This window comes from Leucopleurus acutus (genome assembly GCF_964270905.1).
Source record: "Leucopleurus acutus genome assembly, chromosome: 1".
NCBI lineage: Eukaryota > Metazoa > Chordata > Mammalia > Artiodactyla > Delphinidae > Leucopleurus > Leucopleurus acutus.
Window position 1 is genome coordinate 201475971 of NC_139142.1, and position 21564 is coordinate 201497534.

At 48.1% G+C, this 21564-nt stretch overlaps 1 protein-coding gene across 1 annotated transcript in view; it reads right to left on the reverse strand.

Annotated features, from left to right (window-relative positions):
* The window catches only part of SVIL (supervillin), a gene marked incomplete at its 5' end in the record, with an annotated part of 102053 nt that overhangs the window by 27055 nt on the left and 53434 nt on the right, over positions 1-21564 (reverse strand). Inside the window, 6 exons of the mRNA XM_082832648.1 lie at positions 1117-1272; positions 2788-2960; positions 5600-5777; positions 7467-7553; positions 7642-7731; positions 11473-11620. Of these exons, the coding sequence (XP_082688774.1) occupies positions 1117-1272; positions 2788-2960; positions 5600-5777; positions 7467-7553; positions 7642-7731; positions 11473-11620 (832 nt within the window). The remainder of the gene's footprint in view (positions 1-1116; positions 1273-2787; positions 2961-5599; positions 5778-7466; positions 7554-7641; positions 7732-11472; positions 11621-21564) is intronic.

A 21564-nucleotide genomic window follows, 5' to 3' on the forward strand; every position in this document is an offset into this window, starting at 1 on the left:
AGGCGGGTGGTGTGCACTTTTCACGGGTCTTTTAAATACACTAGAAAGGACAGTGGCCACGCAGACACACCCTGCAAACCCCCAGCGAAGCGGAGGACAGGTCATGCTTTTCTTGAGCATTAATTTACAGCAGTGCCACCCGAGGCAGCTAAGTCACTGGGGCAGAGCCAGAGCCTCCCTGGTTGTGGGTTAGGGCTCCTTGCTACAGGGAGAGAGGGAGGGAAGGAAGAAGGAAAAGAGATAGAGGAAGAGAGAGAGAGGGAGAGAGACAGGGAGGGAGGGAGGGAAGAGAGAGAAAGAAGGAAGAAAAGGAAGGAAGGAAGACAGGGAGGAAGAAAGCAAAAGAGGTTGAGAAAGAGAGAGGGAGGGGGGAGGGAGGAGGGAGGGAGGGGGAGGGAGGGAGGAGGGAGGGGGAGGAAGGGAGGGAGAGGGGGAGGGAGGGAGAGAGGGAGGGAGGGGGAGGGAGGGGGAGGGAGGGAGGGAGGGAGGGAGGGAGGGGGAGGGAGGGGGAGGGAGGGGGAGGGAGGGAGGGAGGGGGAGGGAGGGAGGGAGGAGGGACGGAGGGAGGGGGGAGGGACGGAGGGAGGGGGGAGGGACGGAGGGAGGGAGGAGGGACGGAGGGAGGGAGGAGGGAGGGTGCTGGAGCCGCTGAGACCCCCTGCCCCATGCTCCCTTGATCCCTTCCTCAGGGACGGCCCTCTCTCCATCCCGCTGCCCTAACTCCTGCTGACCCTGGCGAGGAGGACAGATGGAGAGAACACTCTGGTGGCTGAGGGGGTGCCTGGTGACCGCATGCAGTGTGCGGCCGGGGCCACGGGAAGCGGAGCAGCAGCAGAAGCTGAGGTTCTGGAATCAGACAGACCAGGGTTCAAAGCCAGCCCTGCTGCTCAGCCGCTGCTGGGGCCTCGGGCGCATCAGGAAGCGCTACCACGCGGCGTAATGTTTCCCACCTAGTGGGATTCTGTGACGCTGATGTGAGATGAGGTGGCACCCGGTGGGCTCTCCAAAAGCATGCGTTCCCTTCTCCCTTCGGGCAAGTAGGGGGAAGTCAGGCCTCCCGATGTTACCAGACTAAAATCCCTGGTCGTGTGTCATTCTCTCTGCCGCTCTAAATACCTTTAACCTGTAACAGCATCAGCTTTTTGTAGGGCACCGCGCTATTGTTGGAATTCTGTTCCGTCAGGTTCACGCTCCGCAGGCTGACGTTGCTGAAGTTTTCTTTGCTGGCTAATCCCGCCAGGGTGACTTCTGAGAAGTTGGAGCTGGCGGACACTGGGAGGGTCAAAGGAGGAAACACAGTGCAGGGGAAGCAAGACATTCAGGAGAAATGACAGTGTTTACACCCAGCGATCGTGCATAAGCGACTCTCTCCTGTTTTCAAGTTAATCCTGATGGGGAAAACATACTCCAGTCTGATTAACTATGCAGTGAAGCTTGTGTTAGGAATTAAACATAGGATTGAAAGTGTAAATGCTTGCTGAGGAGTGTCACCCTGGCCATGCAGAGAGACAAGAACTGAGTGGCACTGCGGACCAGCCACATCAGTATAAAATCAGGAGCTGGACTCGCGCTGCAATTCCACTTAAAGCTGTTATCGTTCCTCACAGTGTTAGATGCTGAAAACGCATTCCTATGGGAGACCGCTAGACATCTTCCATCCAAAGTCTTTATATGCAGAAAAGCAGGCACCTTGTAGGCATGGTTTAGTTCTCATCTTTCTCTGGAGGCTAAGTGAACAACTACAGGATCTCTTGAGATCGCCTGCTCTCAGATTTAAGATTGTAACCAGATGCTGGATTTTCAGTGTGGACCAACAAATGTACATGTGTCCCCAAAAAGTGGAGATACAGTTAAAGTACATAAAACTTGTGCCAATAAACCTTTATTTCTCCAGCTCATTGTTTAAAAAACTATGCATATGCTAGAGAGAAACTCAGAAAATTATTTTGCTGGGATGAGGTTCGAACACTGAAGAAATGTAACACTACCTGACAACTCGTATGGCATAGAGATTTCGTAATATCTTATTTAGTAAACCAGTTATCATGGAAAGACTCAACCACTTCATCCAAAGACTATTTCTAAAAATAAACTTTAGTAAGTAGGTTTATGAGCGCTATAGGAAAATAAAAATGACAGCAAGAATCTTCCGAATAACAAGCTTATACATGCCATCAGCTCCGCTGGGAAAACCACTCTGAGAACCGGGGAGCCCCACATGACCGGGCAGATAAAAGCCGAAGGTTTAGCCTGAAGTGGGATGAAAACCTCGGGCCTGCTCCCACGCTCCATTCACTGCCCCATCCCACTCTCCCGACTCCCCCACAGCCCACATCCCAGCTCCAAGGAGCCCGAGGGTCCTGCCCAAAACAATGTGAAGAGCACCGGTTTCTGCATTAATTAATAATGCAGAAACAGAGATTTGGGACACCTGCCCATGAGAGATCGGATCATTTGCTCTAGAATAAGATCAAGTGAAGAATTGCTGTGTTTGGAAATGGGTTGAATTGCAAAGCCCAGCAACCTCCCTTTCCTCCAACCTCTTGAAAGAAAACTCAACAAAACAGGGTAATTTGATGCCAGTGAATAGATGGGCCACACTGCAAGCCTTTCCGTTCCAAGCAGAGTTTCTGCAGGTGTGCACGTGTGTGTACAGACTTGCTCAGTTTTCTTGCATGAGAGTCTCTGGGCGCTGTCATTGGCCTTTGCGAGGCAGGGAAAGGAGAGGACAGAGTCACCTGCTCCCCGGGTCCCGAGCGCACAGCTGGGGATGGCCCTGATACTCACTCTTTTCGACTTTCATACGCTTTGATTCCACGAAGGCCACGTTCAGTCTCTGCTCCGTGTACCCCTGGAGGAGATCTTCCCTTGCCGCCAGCATCTTCAGGGGGTTTTTGGAAGCCTGAACCCGGCGCTTGGGCCTCACCGCACGCTTGTGCTCAGCCACAGAGGATGTCAACCTAAGAGGCAGAGCAGAGCTGGTGTGGCCTGGGGCTGCGGTGTCACCCACGCCTGGTGGCTTGCGTGTGTCTGAGCTGAAGCGGCGGGTGCCGCGATTTTAGTTCTTGACTTCGTTATAATCGTACAGTTCCTCCCCTCCCATCACCCCTCCACTGAGGATCTCGGAGGTGGGAGACTGAAGCCCATTTAGTTCCAGATGCCAGCCCACGCCCGGAGCCCCGCTCTCACCACGCCCCGTGGTCTCCAGCTGGAGGAGCGGCCGGTGCCTCTGGGGCAGCCCATCCCCCTCCTGGACAGCCCTGAAGGGTGCGGTCCTTCCCTCTCATCGCACCCACAACACGCTGATCACTACTTCTCCTGCCGGAATAGGACCACCACCTCTCCTCCTTCGGGCTCCGGCAAGCCCTCCGCGGATGGACAGCCATCTCTCCACCAGACCCAGCTTTCTCTCCATGCAAGTTTCCCAGTTCCCTCCCCAAGTTCCCCATCACTGAGCCTCCTCTCGACCCACTGCCCCCCTCTGGAAAATAAGCACTATTTTGAAAAATATATTGACATAAAAGAGGCCCACAAAACCAACTATGACCCTCACACACGCACACTCAGCTCTCTGGGGCAGAAGACCAGACACCGGGAGAGGGGTGGACCCAGTCACGTGGTTTCCCAGCAGATTCCAGCTGCTTTTAATGTCTTAAGTGCATGGATCTCTGTAGCTGGAGGTCCTCTTTCATACAGAACATTGTCGTGTGTGTGTGTGTGTGTGTGTGTGTGTGTGTGTGTGTGTGTGTGAGAACATACATATCAATGTTCAATGTATCAATGTAACCATGTAAACAGTATCTGGGTGAGGAGAAGGCTGAGCAATGGCTCACTACCAATGTATGCAAATACCCAGAATGCCACTTCAAGGTGGGGAATGGCAAATTGTTCATTTTCTTAAGGTAGCAAGTTGAAAAAAACTGAACACATTGAAAAATGCAAAACAGGTATCAGGAGCAGCTTAAGGAAACATTTACGATAACCACGCAGACTTCCGGAAGAGACGGGACTCTGAAAAATTTGTGGGCAACAGATACACGTGGTGGATGGCCGTGGGGTTATTAGCTCACCCAGCACACTATCCCTGCTTCTCGTAAGAGCTCCTTGACTTTCCTTTGGGGGAACCATCTCCCTCCATGCCCTGTCCCCTACCCTGGCTCCGGAGGGGGAATCCAAAGACCACCCACTGCTGGCCAATCAGCATCTTCCATCCCCTTGGCCACAATGATGGCTGTAGGGCTGGATGCAAACCCAAGAAAATCAAGCCTGGAACTTCTTCTGGGAAGGCTGGGCAGGTCAGCTGCCTGTGCTGGCGGTGGCCAAGGAGATGGGATATAAATCCGGACTGAGGGGTGACCATCTACCACGTGGTGACAGCCTGACTGAGAGGAAAGCCAGCCTAAAGGAACCAGGTGCGAGAGACCTCATTCTGAGCCCCCGGAACCTGAGTTCATGCCTGCGCTTTTCAAGGGGTGAACCTGTAACTCCCTCCACGCCTCTCTTCTGCTGAAGCCAGCTGGACTTGGCTTTCTTTGTGGCAATCACAACCAAGGGAATCCTAACGCCAGGAACACTCTTCGGTGGTTTAGTCACGTTCCTGCATGAAGAGGGACCCGGGGACATCACTGAGAAAACCCTCAGATCTATTGATCTTATCAATGATTGCAAATTAAGTAACACGTTTCATTGATTTTCCAGTTAGCTGTATTCATTAGAGCCCAGGTGATCCAAACAGTTTGCAAAGTTGAGTAAGAATTTGACATGTCAAATGAAGAAAGGCATAGAAATTTCTGCTAACCAGTGTTCATAAAGTCTGCAAAACAATATTTGAGTGACGTGATAAACACAGTCACTTTATTTTTATGGACCAGGCATGTGGTGGGGAGGCAAGGCTTTCTGCCGGAGGGGACGTCTGTCCTGGGTACGCAAGCTCTAGCTAGCCCAGTGTCTGGTTCTAGAGAATAGTGATTTTGAGACGGGCTGGGACCTGGGACCTGGGACCCTTTGCTGCAGGGCTTGCACCTGGACACACGCCTCTCCTCAAGCAACAAAATACAAAAAACGATAAGGGACTAAAAATAACTGTGCATGTGCAATTGGGCCAAATTATGGACAAAGGATACAGAAAGACCAAAAAACCCCACTGCTGCTTCTGAAGAGCAGGGAGCGAAAACAGGGTACCAGGAGCCAAAGCAGGGCACTGCCCATGCCCTATACACACACCACCACCGAAGGGGTGGGCAAGGCACCTAAGCCACGCCTCCAGCCCGACCCCCGGACCCGCCCCTGCCCTCTCCCCATATAAGGAAGCAGCTCACCCCCCTCGGGGAGCGAGCAAGGGAACCTGTTACTTGTTCTCTCCCGCCCCTGCTGCAGCAGGGGTCCCAGTAAAGCCCTGCCTGAGTTTCTTGTCTGGCCTCTTATCAATTTCTATTGACTGGGGGAGGCCAAGAACCTTGGCGGGTATCAGGCTGGCTGCAATGAAGTTCTATCGCAGAAGGAGGTAACAGTGAGAGAAGACTCTCGAGGAAGTGCTGTGTGGAGACCAGTGAAGGAATCCGCGCTCCAGGGGTGAAAGATGGGAAATGAAATAACTCACTTGGGGGCATAAGGATCGAAAATGACGTCAAAGTCCTCGTCCAGCTCCACGGGGCTTCTCGGTAGAGCGGAATCCATGCTGCGGTAGAACTTGGCGAAGGTTTCCTCATCGTCCGGCTTCATCACCTCTTTCACGGATTTCCCGGTGACGGTGAGGACCGTTTCTTGCATCCCACCAACTACCGACAAACAAGCAAATCAACGACCTGAGATTTGTGTAAAAACATGACTCCAACTATGCTTCACTGAATCTTAAAAGTGATTTTCTTCCCGCTAAGGTCCAGGAGTGGAGCAAACGTGACAGGGCTGTCCAGGGTTCTGTAGATGCTTCCTGGGTATCAGCTGGCTTCTCAGGAGAGGACTTCCCGTCTGAACAGAGCGTGCACTGTGAGTGCTAGGAGGGATGGAGGCTCCAGCACACCGGGAATTTCTGAACCTGCTCCTTTTGCTCTCTTGGACGCAGAGCTAGCTCAGCCTCGTCCTAGATCAGGGCTTGGTGAAAACTTTTCCTGCAAAGGGTCACGTAGCAAATATTTTAGGCTTTGCACGGGAGTCTCTTTGACCTGTGTTGCCCCTTACATGACCCTGCTGCTATAGTACAAAAGCAACTATTACCAATATGCTAAGGAATGGGCACGACTGTGTTCCAATAAAACTTTATTTATTTACAAAAAGAGGAGGTGAGCTGGATTAGTTTGCCGACCCCCGGGCTAGATCACCGTTACATGTAGGTAATAAACTCTGACTCGTTTGCATTCTTCGCCTTGCCAGCTTTGTTGTTATATTACACTTTTGTATTTCTGGTTTCAGGTGGTTGTCTGTATTATTTTCAACCTATAGGGGTCACTGTCAATAGCAGGGACTCCAGTGCTTAGTATTTGATAAATTGCAAGTACTGGACATTTTCATTAAGAGATGAGGCTATTTCTGCATGTTATTCTTTTATTATATATACTTCATGGACTTTTGTACGGAAATCTTTATTTATTCACTAGAAATTTCTTTTAGAAATCACTTGTGATTATAATAGCAGCTGCTAACTTACTGGAAATTGACATATACGACTGAAAGTTTATCAGGCCCGAGTTCACGTTGATTTCGTGTAATAATCTGCTTTCAGGGTTAAAGGCAAAATTACCGAGTCTACAATCCTGATTGGATGACATCCCAAGGGTTTATTTACTTCTTTTTCATAAATTTATTTATTAATTGATTTTATTTTTGGCCGCGTTGGGTCTTCGTTGCTACGCGCGGGCTTTCTCTAGTTGCAGCGAGCGGGGGCTACTCTTCGTTGCCGTGCACGGGCTTCTCACTGAGGTGGCTTCTCTTGTTGGGGAGCACGGGCTCTAGGCACGCAGGCTTCAGTAGTTGTGCCGTGTGGGCTCAGTAGTGGCTCGCAGGCTGTAGAGCGCAGGCTCAGTAGTTGTGGCTCACGGGCCCAGCCGCTCCGCGGCATGTGGGATCTTCCCGGACCAGGGCTCAAACCCGTGTCCCCTGCATTGGCAGGCGGATTCTTAACCACTGCGCCAACAGGGAAGTCCATCCCAAGGGTTTAGATCCAGGAACAAATGTGTTACTGGGGGCTCCCTACTGAGTTCATTACCAAGTGAACCAGAGTTTGGTAATCTAATCAATGTTGACCGATAACTTCATTTCTTAAAACCTAACAACAAAGATAATGCAACAAAGTATGAACTGGTGACGTCATAATAGAAGACAATTTAGCTGAGGAGAAAAAGCAAACCGGGATTTAGAGACTCTGAGAGCAGGGCAGGTGTTCCTAGGCTTCCTGAGCTACCCACTGAAACCCGAGTCACACTGGCTACAAGCACATGAACCCAAGCTTCCCTCTGGCTCCTGGCGTGTACCTTTGTTATTCAGCCTTTTCAGAAAGGTTTCCAGCCTGTCCAACTTGAGGTCTGATTCTAATTGCATGTCTGGTCTGGCTTCGATATCTAGGCAAGTAGAAAACACAGGTGAGAGAAGCACGGAGGGCTCTTCTGATCACAGACCTCTTGGCCCATTGGGTGCCTGGTGACTCACCTTCCAGGGGTCTGGAAACTGGCGTGGTGCCCCTCGTCCTACTGCAGATAGGGGACGCTACTGGGGTGATGGCAGTGGGGGACGCCAGACCTGCAGAGCAGACAAAGGAGCTACTGAGCATCTGAGGAAACTTCCGGAAGTTCCCAGGACCCTGAGGGACGGCCACGAGTCCCAACGGAGATCTGACAATTCACAGAATTTACACACACGCGTGGGACACACATATGTGCATCTGGCAGGGACCGTGCCCACACGTGCAGGACACCTGCCAATGGAGACAGGGTTCTATTGCTTCTAAGGCCTGCAGCTGCCATTCCACACTGAACCACGAAGACACGAAGGCAACCAGAATGTCCTCGAACAGATGAAACGGTGACGTCTGGAGGCTTTGGGGGCAGTGGAGGTAGCTGAAGAGAAAGTATACAGTCGTCCCTTGGTATCCACAAGGGATTGGTTCCAGGACCCCCTGTGGGTACCAAAATCCACAGATGCTCACGTCCCTTATACACAATGGCAGATTTGCATACAGTCTACGTACACCCTCCCCTATACTCTAGACCATCTCTGGATGCCTCATTATACCTAAGACAATGTAAGTGCTGTGCAAAGAGCCGAGGTGGCAAATTCCAGTTTTGCTTTTGGGAATTCTCTGGAATTAAAATTGTTTTTTGATCACGGTTGGTTGAATTCGTGGCTGCGGAACTCGAGGATGCGGACGGTCAGTTGTTTCTGCACCATCCCCGCAGAGGATGGGGGAGACTGGGCTTGCCACGCCGGCCGGGAAGTGCCCCGCAGTGTCCCTCCCAGCTGAGAGGACATGGGGACAGTCTGGCCTTTGGGGGCATCACTCAGAGTGTGGTCCTATCAGGCAATAATGCAGAGGGTGCTAAGCTTTGTAAGAAAGGCACAAGAGGAACCATCTGTACTGATCTGTGACTGCTGGAGGATCGTACCCATGTCAGGTATGGCTGGGAGCTAGGGACATGCTTCCACCTGCGTCTACCAAGAAGCAGGATGGGGAATCTTTCAACGGAGAAATGGGAAAAGACACATGAGAGGGAAAGACAGACGTTCCAGCCTGAAGAAGGCATCTGATTAGAATAAGAAACCTTAATAAAGACAAAGATGAGTATTCTTCCCTAACCTTAGGAGGGATTCGAAAGGGAAGTCATTAGTTACAAAGAACAAAATGAGACCTTAGTATTCTTTGTCTCTGTGTGTAAGAAACGAGAAACCCTTAGGTGACGTTGCCACGTGAGAACCACAAAGGGAGAACATGTAAATCACTGTCACTTACAGGGAAAGAGAATCACTGAAGTGAGTGGATCTGCCCCTCCCTCCCGTGAGGTGGAGCGGGATGTGCTACAGCATAAAATTTTTAAGGAAAAATACTGAAATGCAGTTTACAACTTAAATTTTAGGTGATATTCCAGAAGTACTTCTCAACATGTACGTATACTTCCTCAATGATGTCAACAACATTTTAAAAAATTATTTCTTTACCGGAACTGCAAAGGGTTTCTATCCGTGAGAAAGTCAACTTTCTTGAAAGATGCTAAAAGGATAAGTAAACTTTGGTGTCACCGGCTGGGGCAGTACACCATCACCTGCCAGGAGGGTGCGTAAGAGGCACGGGAAGATTTCCTGAGCACAGAGGGTCACTAACTCTGAAGCCAATCAAACAGGCCTGTCTCGAGCCGACCAGGACACCGGCCCCTCGTGCTGTCGCGGCGCGCCCTGCTGCCTGTTCAGGCTGCAGTGCGGAGCTCTCAGAGGTGGACCAGCTCCTTCCTGGAGAGATTTAGGGTTCGGCCATAGCGGGGGAGGGCACACAGATTTAAATTTCACCATGTTAAAACAAAACAAAGCATTCCCCACACCTCTTTTCAGTGAATTCTACAGGCAATAACCAGTCGCCTGCTCTCTTCAGGAACATTTCACATCTCTCTTATTCAAAGGTGCACTTTGAGTACCTTCCTTCCAGGAGAATTCTAGAATACCACAGAAATCTGTGGCGTCCTCACTGTTATGTAGCGTCTAGGAATAAGAAAAAGGGAGACAGTCCTGGCGAGGCTGGGGAGAAGAGAGTGTTCTGGGGTGAGAGAATGAAAATCAGGGTACGGCACGCCTCTTGGCAACTCGCAGGTACACAGTAGCCCGAGGAGATGGGAAACCTTGGTGGCTGCAGCGTGGGGACTACTAATTCTTTGGCGAGTGTAGGACATTGGACGCCCTATCACTGCAAATCCGAAAGAGCGGTGACTGAGTGAAACACATCACTGTGTAGGTGGTAACAAATATTAGAAAAACAGGGTCCAGTTTTTCCATTAGATTGAAAGCACAAGAAAATTATTTCCTGAGCAAAGTCATATCGCACCCGTTAAATCAAGATCCCTGATTTATTCAGAAACACGTGAACGCGAACTCATCCACTAAGGGAGAGGAACATCTCCGACTTTACTCTCCAAACCTGCCTAAAAGCAAAGCTACTTCCTCTGACATTCCTGTGGACAAGGGCAGTGGTATCTGGTAGTAAGGGCCCGACTTCAAATAAATTACCATCTTTTCAGATGCAAGAGGAAAGAGGAAACCAAAGTGAAAAGTCATCAGGATAAAAGCCTGGGCTGGAAGCTGGCAGGTCTGAGCTCCAGTTCAAGTTCTCAGCTCGAGTCCTTCTTAACCAACGTGGGCCTTAATCTGCTTTAGTTAACATGGGGATGGGGGTCATGTAAAGTATACAGAACATATTCAAATGCCACCTCATTCTGAGAGTAAATTATCTTGTTGTCCTTGACAATTCCAAGCAAAGTTAATAAATTTGTTACAAAGGGTTTTCCACCAAGATCTAGGTTCATCTCAGTTCAGGGCTTTTCCCTCCCTCCTTCCCTTCCTTTCTCTCTCCCTCCCTGCCTCCCTCCTTTCCTTCTGCAAATATTTATCCCGAGCCTACAATGAGCTAGGCACTGTCTTTGAGTGAGGATCCTGAAAGGTTTTGAGGAAAGCCAACGGCAAACCTAGAAAGCAGACACCAATGGAAGTTAACTCTACCTGAATGTGAAAACCTCTATCACTCAGTTAAGAAATTTGCTTAAGCCACAGCTTAGAAAATGAAGGTACGTGCACGCAGGTGAACAAGGACCCCAGATTTTAACCGTCTCCTACAGGATGTGGAGCCCCTCAGCTCTCTGGTGACTTCTAACCACGTGATTTGTCACTTTCAGACATCTTTGGATTCCCCGCTGCAAATTAGTTCCAAGAGCTCAGCTGCAGGGAAACTGCCCATCTGTAGGGAACTCTCACTTCCCTGCGGAAGTGGATCCATCCTTTGGGCAGCTATTAAAACATCGCTGGAAACGGGGCTTCCGAAGCCAGGGAACTCTAGTTTGATGGAAAGAGACCTGGGAATTACCCTAAAAGGGAGAAGACAGAAACTCCTCCTTCATTGAGAAAAAGGCTTATTTGGGTGAACTGACTGCCAGATGGCAAGAAAATGGAAATAATTTCAAAGCAACGACAGGAAAGGACTAAGATTTCTTAGCAGATTTGCAAAATCGCTTTTGAAACCTGGGCTCCATCTCCAAATGGCTGTTTTGAAACGTGACTAATTGCATTACGCGTCTGACGTCGAAGATGACGGTGTCGTAGGAAAAGGCTTTCGGTAGGAATATCTCACAAAACCTACCCAGAAAACGCGTGCACAATTTCAGTGAGAGTGAAAGCCAGAACGGACTAAGGCCGCATTTTTCACACTGAGCCCTCCCCGGCCACGTCCCCTCCGTGGGCGGGGGTGGGGGGGTGGGGGGGCGACGGAGCGCGGACACGCATCCTGACCTCGCTTCACCATCCTGCCGGCCACGGTAAACTGGGTGGAGTCGTTGGCTGCCCCTCGGCCTCTGGTCTTCCAGGCGTCCTCTCTCACGGTGATGAGATGCTTCCTCTCTTCAATCGTCATCTGGCTCTCTCGACTTTCTGTGACCCGCTGTTTACCCAGAAGAAAACAGGAGAGCAAATCACAGAGCCAGAAGCGTTAGCGCGCAGCCGCCCGTGAACTGAGAAGCAGGCAGAGCGCAGCCGTGCATCGTCCCCACACGTCCCAGCTGTTCTCGCTGAAATAGGCTGGGGCTTCCCTATTTCCGGCTTGGGTTAGAGATCGCCGCCACCAACGCGGGAACTGTAGGTTAGAACTTTGTTTTTCACTTATTTGTTTGCAACGCTGCAATATCAAAATGATACTCTGTAAAAAGAAACAAGAATAGACTGTCTTCCTGCCATGAATTTTACAGGGTTTTAAAGTCGCTCTGTTTTACTTATCTAGTTAAGCGCAGTTGACGAGGACTCTCTATCCATTATACTCACAAAGAGCACGGCGGGTCTAGACAATCTTACCCTCTTAAGTTCACGAGGAACATGGGCAATCGTGAAGGAAGGAAAGCTGCTTAGGGGAGGACGTGCTATCAGAAGGCTTCCTGGAGCTCGCGTGCCTTTGCCTAGAGCAACTATGTTACACGGGCAGTTAGGCAACCAGGTCAAGCCCATAAACGTCACTTTTAAGTCAAAGAATATCTGACACTGGGGCTGAGTTGTGCTATAGAGACAACCTACATACATAGTAACAGTTCTACCTAAAAAAGGCATTCAAATGCTTCTAACTGGGGTTCTGGAGATAGGTGCCTCTTCAATTTCTAAGCCGTTGGTGACACTCATTTGGCCTAAAAGGCAGAAGCTGGAGGTGGTGGGTGACTTGAGGGGGACCAAGAAAGGAGGGGGATGGGCAGGAAGGAGGCCGAGGAAGGAGCCGAGGACCAGTGCAGAGGAAGGGGCGTGGCCGGGAGAGTGGTTGACCGTAGCAGGCTGACACCGGCCCGGGAGGTGCTGGAATGCTGGCTGGAGAAAGTCTCCTTTCTCTCCTCCTTCGCCCGTCCCTCCTTTCTTCTACAGGAAATCCCCCTGGGTATGGGGGTGGGGCGCACAGGGGGAGGGCAGGAGCCGTGGAAGCTAGTGCAGAGGAAAGAAAAGCTTCGTCCCCAGGACAGAAAGAGCTTCTATCTCCAGGTCCTTCCTACTCATGAGTGGTGGGATGACCCTAATTCCAAGTAATTCTCTGAATCACAGGCCCTTATAAACTATGAGGTGGACCTGCTAGGAAAACCTCATCAAAATTCAGAAAAGAGGATAAGTTTTCTTGGAAAATGAAGTTTCAGGAGTGAATTTTAATCAAATCAATAGGACACGAGCCTTAAAATATTTTCAAAAACATATAAAGTGCCAAGAATGTTTTCTTCTCCGCAGATCCAGACATCACCAGTGCTATGGTGAGCTCAGCGAAATCTTCAGAGCCCTGGTGCCCGGGAAGTGTGGTTCACGACTCAGAAAAATGGTGTCCCCGGATCAACGATTCCATTTCCCAAGGCACCTGGATTCTCCCGCAGCTCCAGGGAGAGCGTGATGCACGGAAGCCCTGGGACGATACAGGTGTCCCAGGATTCAAAGTGTCCGGTGGTGCCAGATCTACGTTAAGGAGCACGCTTTCCACTCGCCTCTAAATGATGTTGTTAAACAGAAACGTTTTTGCTTCTCTAGAAGTTTCACCTTAACTTTGCCACTTAGTAGGGTTGGTCTAGAGGCCCCTGATTCCCCTTATCTGACTTTAAATGGTTCTATAATGCAGTAAGATATATATATCTTATATATATGTATATATATCTTGTGTATATATCATATGCGTGCGTTATATGTATGAATATACACAGTTTATTTATTCCCTTTAGAAATTAATAGAATGTATCACAAGTTGCTATTAAATTTTAGAACTCAAAATGTGAAAACAGGCAAGATAGACATCTTCGTCTATGTACTGTTTTTTTTTTTAGCTTAAAACTTCATGATTGTCTTGTCTTGCTTTTCCCTTCGAAGGTTTTCTTTCCTCATTTAGAGAAGGACATAATACATAGTATAGTAAGCACTGTGCCATTTTTCAGGTTTTCCTAGGTTTAGCTGATGATATTTAGGATTGACTGGGAGAGTAAGGGAGTTGGGGCATAATATGAATAGAAGCCCTACCCAGTCTATCTTTAACTCTTTCCAATATAGATCTCATGAACGTGATGCAGAAAGATGGGGAGGGAGAGAGAGGGAATGAGAGAGAGAGAGAAGGAGAAAAGAAGAAGGAGAAGAAGAGGGAGAAGAAGGAGAAGGGGAAGGAGAGGGGGAGGAGAAGGCAGTGAAACAGTTGGGAGGAAAGGAGGGTCTTAGGGATGGACAGAGCCTCGGCAGGACACAGCTAGAAACTGTGCAAAGGGTTGAGCTGCAAGAATGTTCTCTGCTTACCATACTGCTGCTGATGGGTTTGCCTCTGTACACCTGAGAAATCACTGTGCAAATCTCACTGAGCGTTTCTGACACAGGAGGTGATACCCGAGGGAGAACTAACATGTGTGACTAGGATTAGCGCAGATCTAAGGGTAAAATTCTTCTATACGTGGAGAGCTTCACAGATGGAAAATACTGTGATCTGACTTCTAAGTTTTTAATCTTAATTACCTCTAGTGAAACTACACCACAGGAAGAAATCACAGAAGCATGTGTTAAGAGAAATAAGGTACCGTGACAAACCGTCACTTCTCAGTTTTCAAAAATGCTATCACCATTTCGAATCCTGTGCACTGTTATGGGAATTGAGCTCTGCCATCTCTTTAAGTGATTTCCATCCATCATCAGCGCCCAGAGCCTCACGTGGCCTGAACAAAACATGGAAAAAGATCTCACCTAGGTTTGGACCTCAAAGTGACTATAATCTGACCTTGTCACCCTTTCCCAGCAACTAAGATGACAGGAAGGGAACAAGGAAAATCTTATTCTGATACAGCCCTGAGGCATGTGAGGAAGAAGAAAACGTGGGTTGAGGACTGACAAGAGACAAATAGTCCATTTAGACAGAGCTTGTGTTTAAATGCTCTGTTTCCCTCTCTGAGCCCCTGCACTGTTGAATATCTATACCAGGGCTGCTGGAGGAAAGGATCTCCAGGAACACTGAGGAGCTAGTGCCCCATCACTGGTATGTAAAACATTTATCTGGGAAAACTGTCCAGAAGTAAAAATACAGGATTTTTAGGCCATTTTAATTTTGAAGTGATAAGACATAGATTGTCTCTGGTAAATGTTATTTTTCTTTAAACTTAAAAATATATGGAGAGATAGTCCATGTTCATGGATGGGGAGATGCCATCTTGTCAAGATGTCAGTTCTTTCCAACTTGACTTATAGATTTGGTACGATTCTAATCAAAATCCCAGCAAGTTATTTTGTGGGTATTGATGAACAGAAAAGTTTATATGGAGGAGCAAAAGACCCAGATTAGCCAACACAATATTGAAGGGGAAGAAAAAAGTCAGAAGACTGACACTCCCCAACTTCAAGACTTACTGTAAAGCTACTACAAAAGTACCATTACTACCAAGACAGTGTGGTACTAGTGAAAAAACACACAAATAGATCAAGAGAACAGAGCAGAGAGCCCAGAAATATACCCACACAAATATGCTCAACTAATCTTTGAAAGAAGCAAAGGTAATACACTGGAGAAAAGACAGTCTTTTCATAGTCTTTTCAGCAAATGACTGGACATCCACAGGCAAAACAGAAGAATCTAGACACAGGTTTTGGACCCTTCACAAAAATTAACTCAAAATGGCTCATAGACCTAAATGTAAAATGCAAAACTATAAAATTTGTAGATCACATAGAAAAAAATCTAGACGACCCTGGGTTCCGTGATGACTTTTTAATACAACACTAAATGCATGATCCATGAAAGAAAGAGCTAAGAAGCTGGACTTCAGTGAAATTAAAACCTGTTGCTCTGTGAAAGACACTGTCAAGGGAATGAGAAGACAAGCCACACACTGGGAGAAAATATTTGCAAAAGACATATCTGATAAAGAGCTGCTATCCAAAATATACAAAGAACTCTCAAAACTCAACAAGAAGAAAACAACCAATTTAAAAATGGGCAACCGATCTGAACAGACACTTCACCAAAGAAGACGTACAGATGAAAAGATGTTCAACATCCTATGTCATCAGGAAAATGCTAATTAAGACGACAAGATACTTCTGCACACCTATCAGAATGGCCAAAATCCAAACCACTGACACCACCAAATGCTGACGAGGCTGTGGAGCAACAGGAACCCTCATCACTGCTGGTGGGAGTGCAAAATGGCGCTGCCACTTTGGAAGACAGTTCAGCAGTTTCTTACAAAACTAAACGTACTCTTACCATAAGATCCAGCAATCATACTCTTTGATATCCAAATGAGTCGAAAACTTATGCCCACACAAAAACCTGCAATGGATGTTTACAGCAGTTTAATTCCCAATTGCCAAAACTTGGAAGCAAGCAAGATGACCTTCAGTAAGCAAATGGATAAACTGGTCCATCCAGACAAGGACGATTATTTAGGGGTAAAAAGAAGTGAGATATCAAGCCATGAAAATACATGGGGGAAACTTAAATGCATATTACTAACTGAAAGAAGCCAATCTGAAAAGGCTATATGCTGTACGATTCTAACAATATGACATTCTGGAAAAGACCAAAACCGTGGAGACAGTAAAAAAATATCAGTGGTTGCCAAGGGAAGGGGTGGGGGGAAGAGGCAGGGATGAAGAGGCAGAGCACAGAGGGTTTTTGTTTTCTGTTTGGTTTTTTTTTTTTTGGGCCGCGCTCCACGGCACATGGGATCTTAGTTCCTCAACCAAGGATCGAACCTGCACCCCCTGCAGTGCAAGTGTAGAGTCTCAACCACTGGACCGCCAGGGAAGTCCCCACAGAGGGTTTTTAGGGCAGTGAAACTACTCTGTATGATGTTACAATGATGGATACACGTCATTATACATTTGTCAAAATCCAGAGAATGTACGACACCAAGAGTGAACCCAAATATAAATGATGGGCCCTGAGGGATGACAACTTGTCAACTGTAATGAACATGCCATCGGTGGGGCACGCTGATAATGGGGGAGGCTGTGTGGCGGGGGGCGGGGGGTTAGGGGAAGTCTCTGCACTTCCTGCTCAATTTTGCTGTGACCCTAAAACTGCTCTAAAAAGTAAAGTCTATAAAAAAAGTACACCATATATATATATATATATACACACACGACACGTGTATTATGTAATATACATAAGTTATATTTAAAGACTTGAGTAACATATCTTTTCTTTTAAAGTCTCACATTGACTTATTTAGAAGCAAACAGGCATTTCCCCCCTTAGTGATGGGACAGCAGGTCCGCTCCAGATTTCAGCCTCTTTTTTGGGGTGGACCCCAGCTGGCAATGCAGGGCTGGGCTCCCACAGACCCGCATCCCTAACTTCAGAGGAAAGGCACTAAGAAGAGCGAGGGAAAGGCCGCCTTCGGGAGAGAAACGGGGAGTTTCTACTTGTGAAGATGCCAGATGAAGCCGGGAGGAACCACCAGACCCTTCCTCTGGCTGAAACCCTGTGCCTCTCCCTCAAAGAACTGTCTGGCCACCACTAGTCCTAAAAGAACAGAACAGTCATGAGACTTCTAGTTGGCGGCCACCTGAGAGGCGTGGTCCCAGGGCTGGTGAGGAGACAGAAACCCTAAGAGGGGAGTGACCGGCCAGGTCCCCCAGACGGAAGGCAACTAGCACCTGGGGCTCGCGGCAAAGGGGATGCAGCCACTGTTTCCAGCTACTTTGACCCCAGGGACATTCCAAGGGGAATAACAAACAATCACTGGTATTTTTAGCTTTAAGCATCATCACATATTATGTACCAATGTATCATATCAGCCCAGGCTAGGTCTCCCTTCTGTGGCGGGGTTCGGACGGGGTGCAGTGGAGGTGGAGAGTGGGGAAGGAGGGCTGTGGTTGCCATGCCAACAGCACCATGGCAGCTAGCTCCCATCAGGACCGCCTCTTCCATCCTGTCTCTTCCACGCCCCAAAGCACCTGGGCCACCTCCTCCTACTTTATCAAGATAGCCCCGGGGTCCTTTCTTGGGCTCCTGACTCAATTTAGGATATAAACCTTGGAGATTAAAATGGGGGACTTTCCTCTTCAACCAGTTACGTGACTATGAGATGAATTAACACCATAGGTCTCCCTAGGGGTCTGAGCGAAAGTTGAGATGTGGGTGACTGACCCTAAATATATGAAGCAGCAATTACATCTGCGCGCGCGTGCGCGCGCGCGCGCGCACACACACACACACACACACACACACACACACACACAGAGAAATGCAGCAGGAGTTACTTCCCCAAATGAAACAAGTTTCTCCCTGCTGCTCAGAAATTGCAATGAGGCTTAATACGTGTAGGCAATTCCTCACCTGATTAATAGATACAAAAGACAGGTATTTATGGGCAGCAGGTATAGCAGGAGAATAAGTAGAAGCATATACAGGTTCCTATAGAGCAAAGCAAGAGGATTAGAGGTGAAAAGAGAAGATTTATCACAGCGGGGTGGGGAAGGGGGAGGGACAAAAACAAGGATTTCTCTCACAGAAAGTTAATTTACTCATTGCAATTTCAATTCGCTTCCCAAAAGAGTCCGTCCTACTTATTTTTTTAGAATGCTAACAGAAATCCCCACACAAGCACAGTAAATAGACCCAAGTCAGCTCTGTGCAGTAATTGAGTTACTGGCAAGATTACTGCAGTTTACAGAAGATATTCCGTGACATACAGGGGAACCCTGACTTTCATGGACCGTTTTAACATCGAATATAAAATATCTTCTTCAACGTCTTTCAAGTTATTTCATTCTACGGTTGAAACAAAATTTCAGGAAACAGGATAGCGCTCCACTCTGGATCAAGGTGGCATCTTGCCTCGGGATAAGAAAACCAAACAGAGAGGGGCACCAAGGGGAACCGTCGGGGATGAGAGTTACACGTGGCGAGGAGATCTATGCGAGAGTCAGGCTTACCCAGAGCAGATTAGAAACGGCATTATCATCTGTCAATGCTCCTTCTTCCTACAGGTTAAAACAAATAGGAGACACTGCAGAGGGCTGGAAGGGTAGGATCGGGTTATGGTGTCACAATCATCTTCGAGAACTCTGTGCTGGGTTCCAGGAAAAGCATGCACATGCCCACACGGTCGGGTGGCACAAACACCAAGTGAACTCATCACTCGTCAGTGGGATAATAATCTTTAATTTGGGGGTCATACCAACAGCCTTCCTTGCCCTCTTAGCCTCGTTCCTTCAGCTGACTTCACGCTCTTGAATTGGGATTTCGAATTTCAATGACAGAGCCAATCAGGACACGAATGTGGCGGACTGATCTTCCTAGAATTTTCAAGGACTTGTTCTGGGGACAGCATAGACCTTAGCTTGATTCACTGACCTGACACGCTGATGGAAGCAGAGCCAGATATCAAATCCTGGTCTGTGACTCAGATGTGGACTCGGGGCTGTAACCACAAACTCTATACAGGGTTTTTATTTCCTGAAAAAGTCTGAAACACTGATGATTATCTTGACCCAAGGGCACAGGAGTCACGTCTCTGCCTTAAATACTGAAGATGCCAAAATGGGGCTGGAATTTTAACTAATGATTTGGTGCAAATACATAACTGCAATTTAGTTGAAACAAAGAGACTCCTGCCAAAGCCCTTTTCTTTCGAACTTGGCTTCATTTCATCTCTCTCACTCTTGGGATGGGATGAGTTACTCTGAAGGAAACTGTCCACATACCATGCTCCAGTGGACACATTCCCTGCACTACAAGCCTGGCCGTACCTACGGACCAATGGGCTTTGCCATCTTTAGAACTAATTCTAGACACTACAAGGGCAAAAATGTGTAAGTCAGGTTAGCAATGCCCTAAACCACGAACAGGAGGAAGGGAAGAGGCACGGCGAGAGAGAGAAAACCCAAGCTGTTTGTCGTAGGAAACGACAGGGTCCACCAGGTAAACGATTAGCACTGTTAAGCTCCAAATCGTCAATCCCGATTTCGGGGGGATAAATTTGGAAAGCAAGGAACTGATGTTAAGTGACATCAGCTCTTGAGACGTGACTGATCTTTCAGAAGGGAAAGGAAAACTCTAACTTAAAATCTAACCTCAAATCTATTCATGGACCAAAAGAGTATTTTCTTCCATATAGGACCCCCGGTGAGATGCGGGTTAGAGCACTGAAACTTTGTTTTGTTTTGGGACAAACCCTTTGACAGAAACAAAAACTGTTTTAGATTTTCAAGGCATCCTTTACATCATTTTTTTTAATGTGGCCGCATGACAATCTCTAATTACTCGTGTGGCTCGCATTGTATTTTTACTGGACAGCATGGATTTTCACAGGGGAAGTGATTTATATAGAGGCCGGTCTCCATCTCCTGCTTCCTCTGCTTCTCCACAGGCTGTAACTCGTGGGACCCTGCTCACTGCACACAAAAGCTCGAGGAGGCCAAAGGGTGAAATGTTTCGTAACCACGAATATGTGCATTTGATGAACTCAGAAACTGTGCGGGAAGTGATGAGCTGACTGTAAATCTAGTCCCTTGTCCCTTGGTGCAAAAGATGGAAGGTTCCAGAACCTGTGCCCCTAGCAAGTCTAGCTCCAGCCCAGGCAGCAAGCTCCCATCTGCATGGAGCACGTGTCATGAATGTCCTTCCTTCTCCAGAGAAGCATCTGGACACCCAGCAAGCCCTGGCCATGTCTCGAGCACCTCCCCCCGCCACCAGCTGCCCCGGGGGACTGTCTTAAGGCAGATCAGGTTCACCGAGGCTCTCCTGCTTCATCTGAGCTGGCGAAGGCGTGGCTGAAATACACGGCCTGCCCTTGGGAAGACACGAAGCTAAGGGCTTATCAGAGGCCGTGGGAAAACCACCGGACCTCAACAGAACTTGCGATTTCCCAATGCCTGCTACAAAAACTGAAAATAGGTGGGCTTATTTTAACTTCAAAGAGCTTATTGTCTTGGGCTGAAGTGAACTAGGTCACTCAGCAGGAGAGCGACGGTGAGTTCACTGCTGGTGCAGAACCCGCCGCATCCCTGAGCCCAAGAACACCACTTCCCACTCAAGCCAGGGGCAACCGCAGTCACCTCCTCCCATCTCTCGCCTCCTGAGAACCTCTGCCTAGTGTTAAGGCCATTCTGTTCTCACCCGCTACTCCCAGCCTCCGGGTTACCCAGCCTCGGATGATCTCTGTCTCCAAAGTGGGTAGAGCACTGAAATCGATTCCACTGATCACGAGGGCTCTACCTGGCTTTGTGTTTTGTAGCTTTACTTCTCACCGTGCCGTGCGGGACCTGCTAGGGAAGGTTTCTTTGCATCTTTTGACATGACCAAGAATGAAGCGCTGAAGTTATGTGTGAACCAATGATTTCAAATCAAGTTTTTAAATAAAGTTTGTGGGCAGTGGGGATCAATGATTTGAGGGACAGAGTTTTCTTTCACTTCCGGGTCTCATTCTGGAAACCCAAATTTCCTACCTAGGTGCTGTAACATCCAATTAGATTTGAGAACTTTACAAATGGTTGAGCTTTAACTGTCTTTAGTCATTATCTTTAAGGTCATGTCTGTCTCAAAGAAGAGAATTCAAATTGCTGTTTCAGTTTAACCTATGAGAACACAGGGGTGCCACAGGAAACAGTGTCAGAACTCTCTCCTCGCAGCCCTGTGGACACACCTCCTCTTAATGTAAGTTTCTGAACGCCTGAAGGTCACGTTCATCATTTCTTTCTTCCACGGATGCGTATTAAATTGTTTTAGATTAGAAGGGGTCCAGGTGATCGTCTGGTTGTAAGTATTTTGTTTTCCTTTTTGTTTGAAGACTTTTGATCCTAGAAGCTGGCCAGTGGGGGTGTGTTACACCATCTACTTTGCCCCCAGCCAGCAGGTGCATCGGCAATCACAGGGCCATGCAGTGGGCAAGTCACCATCCG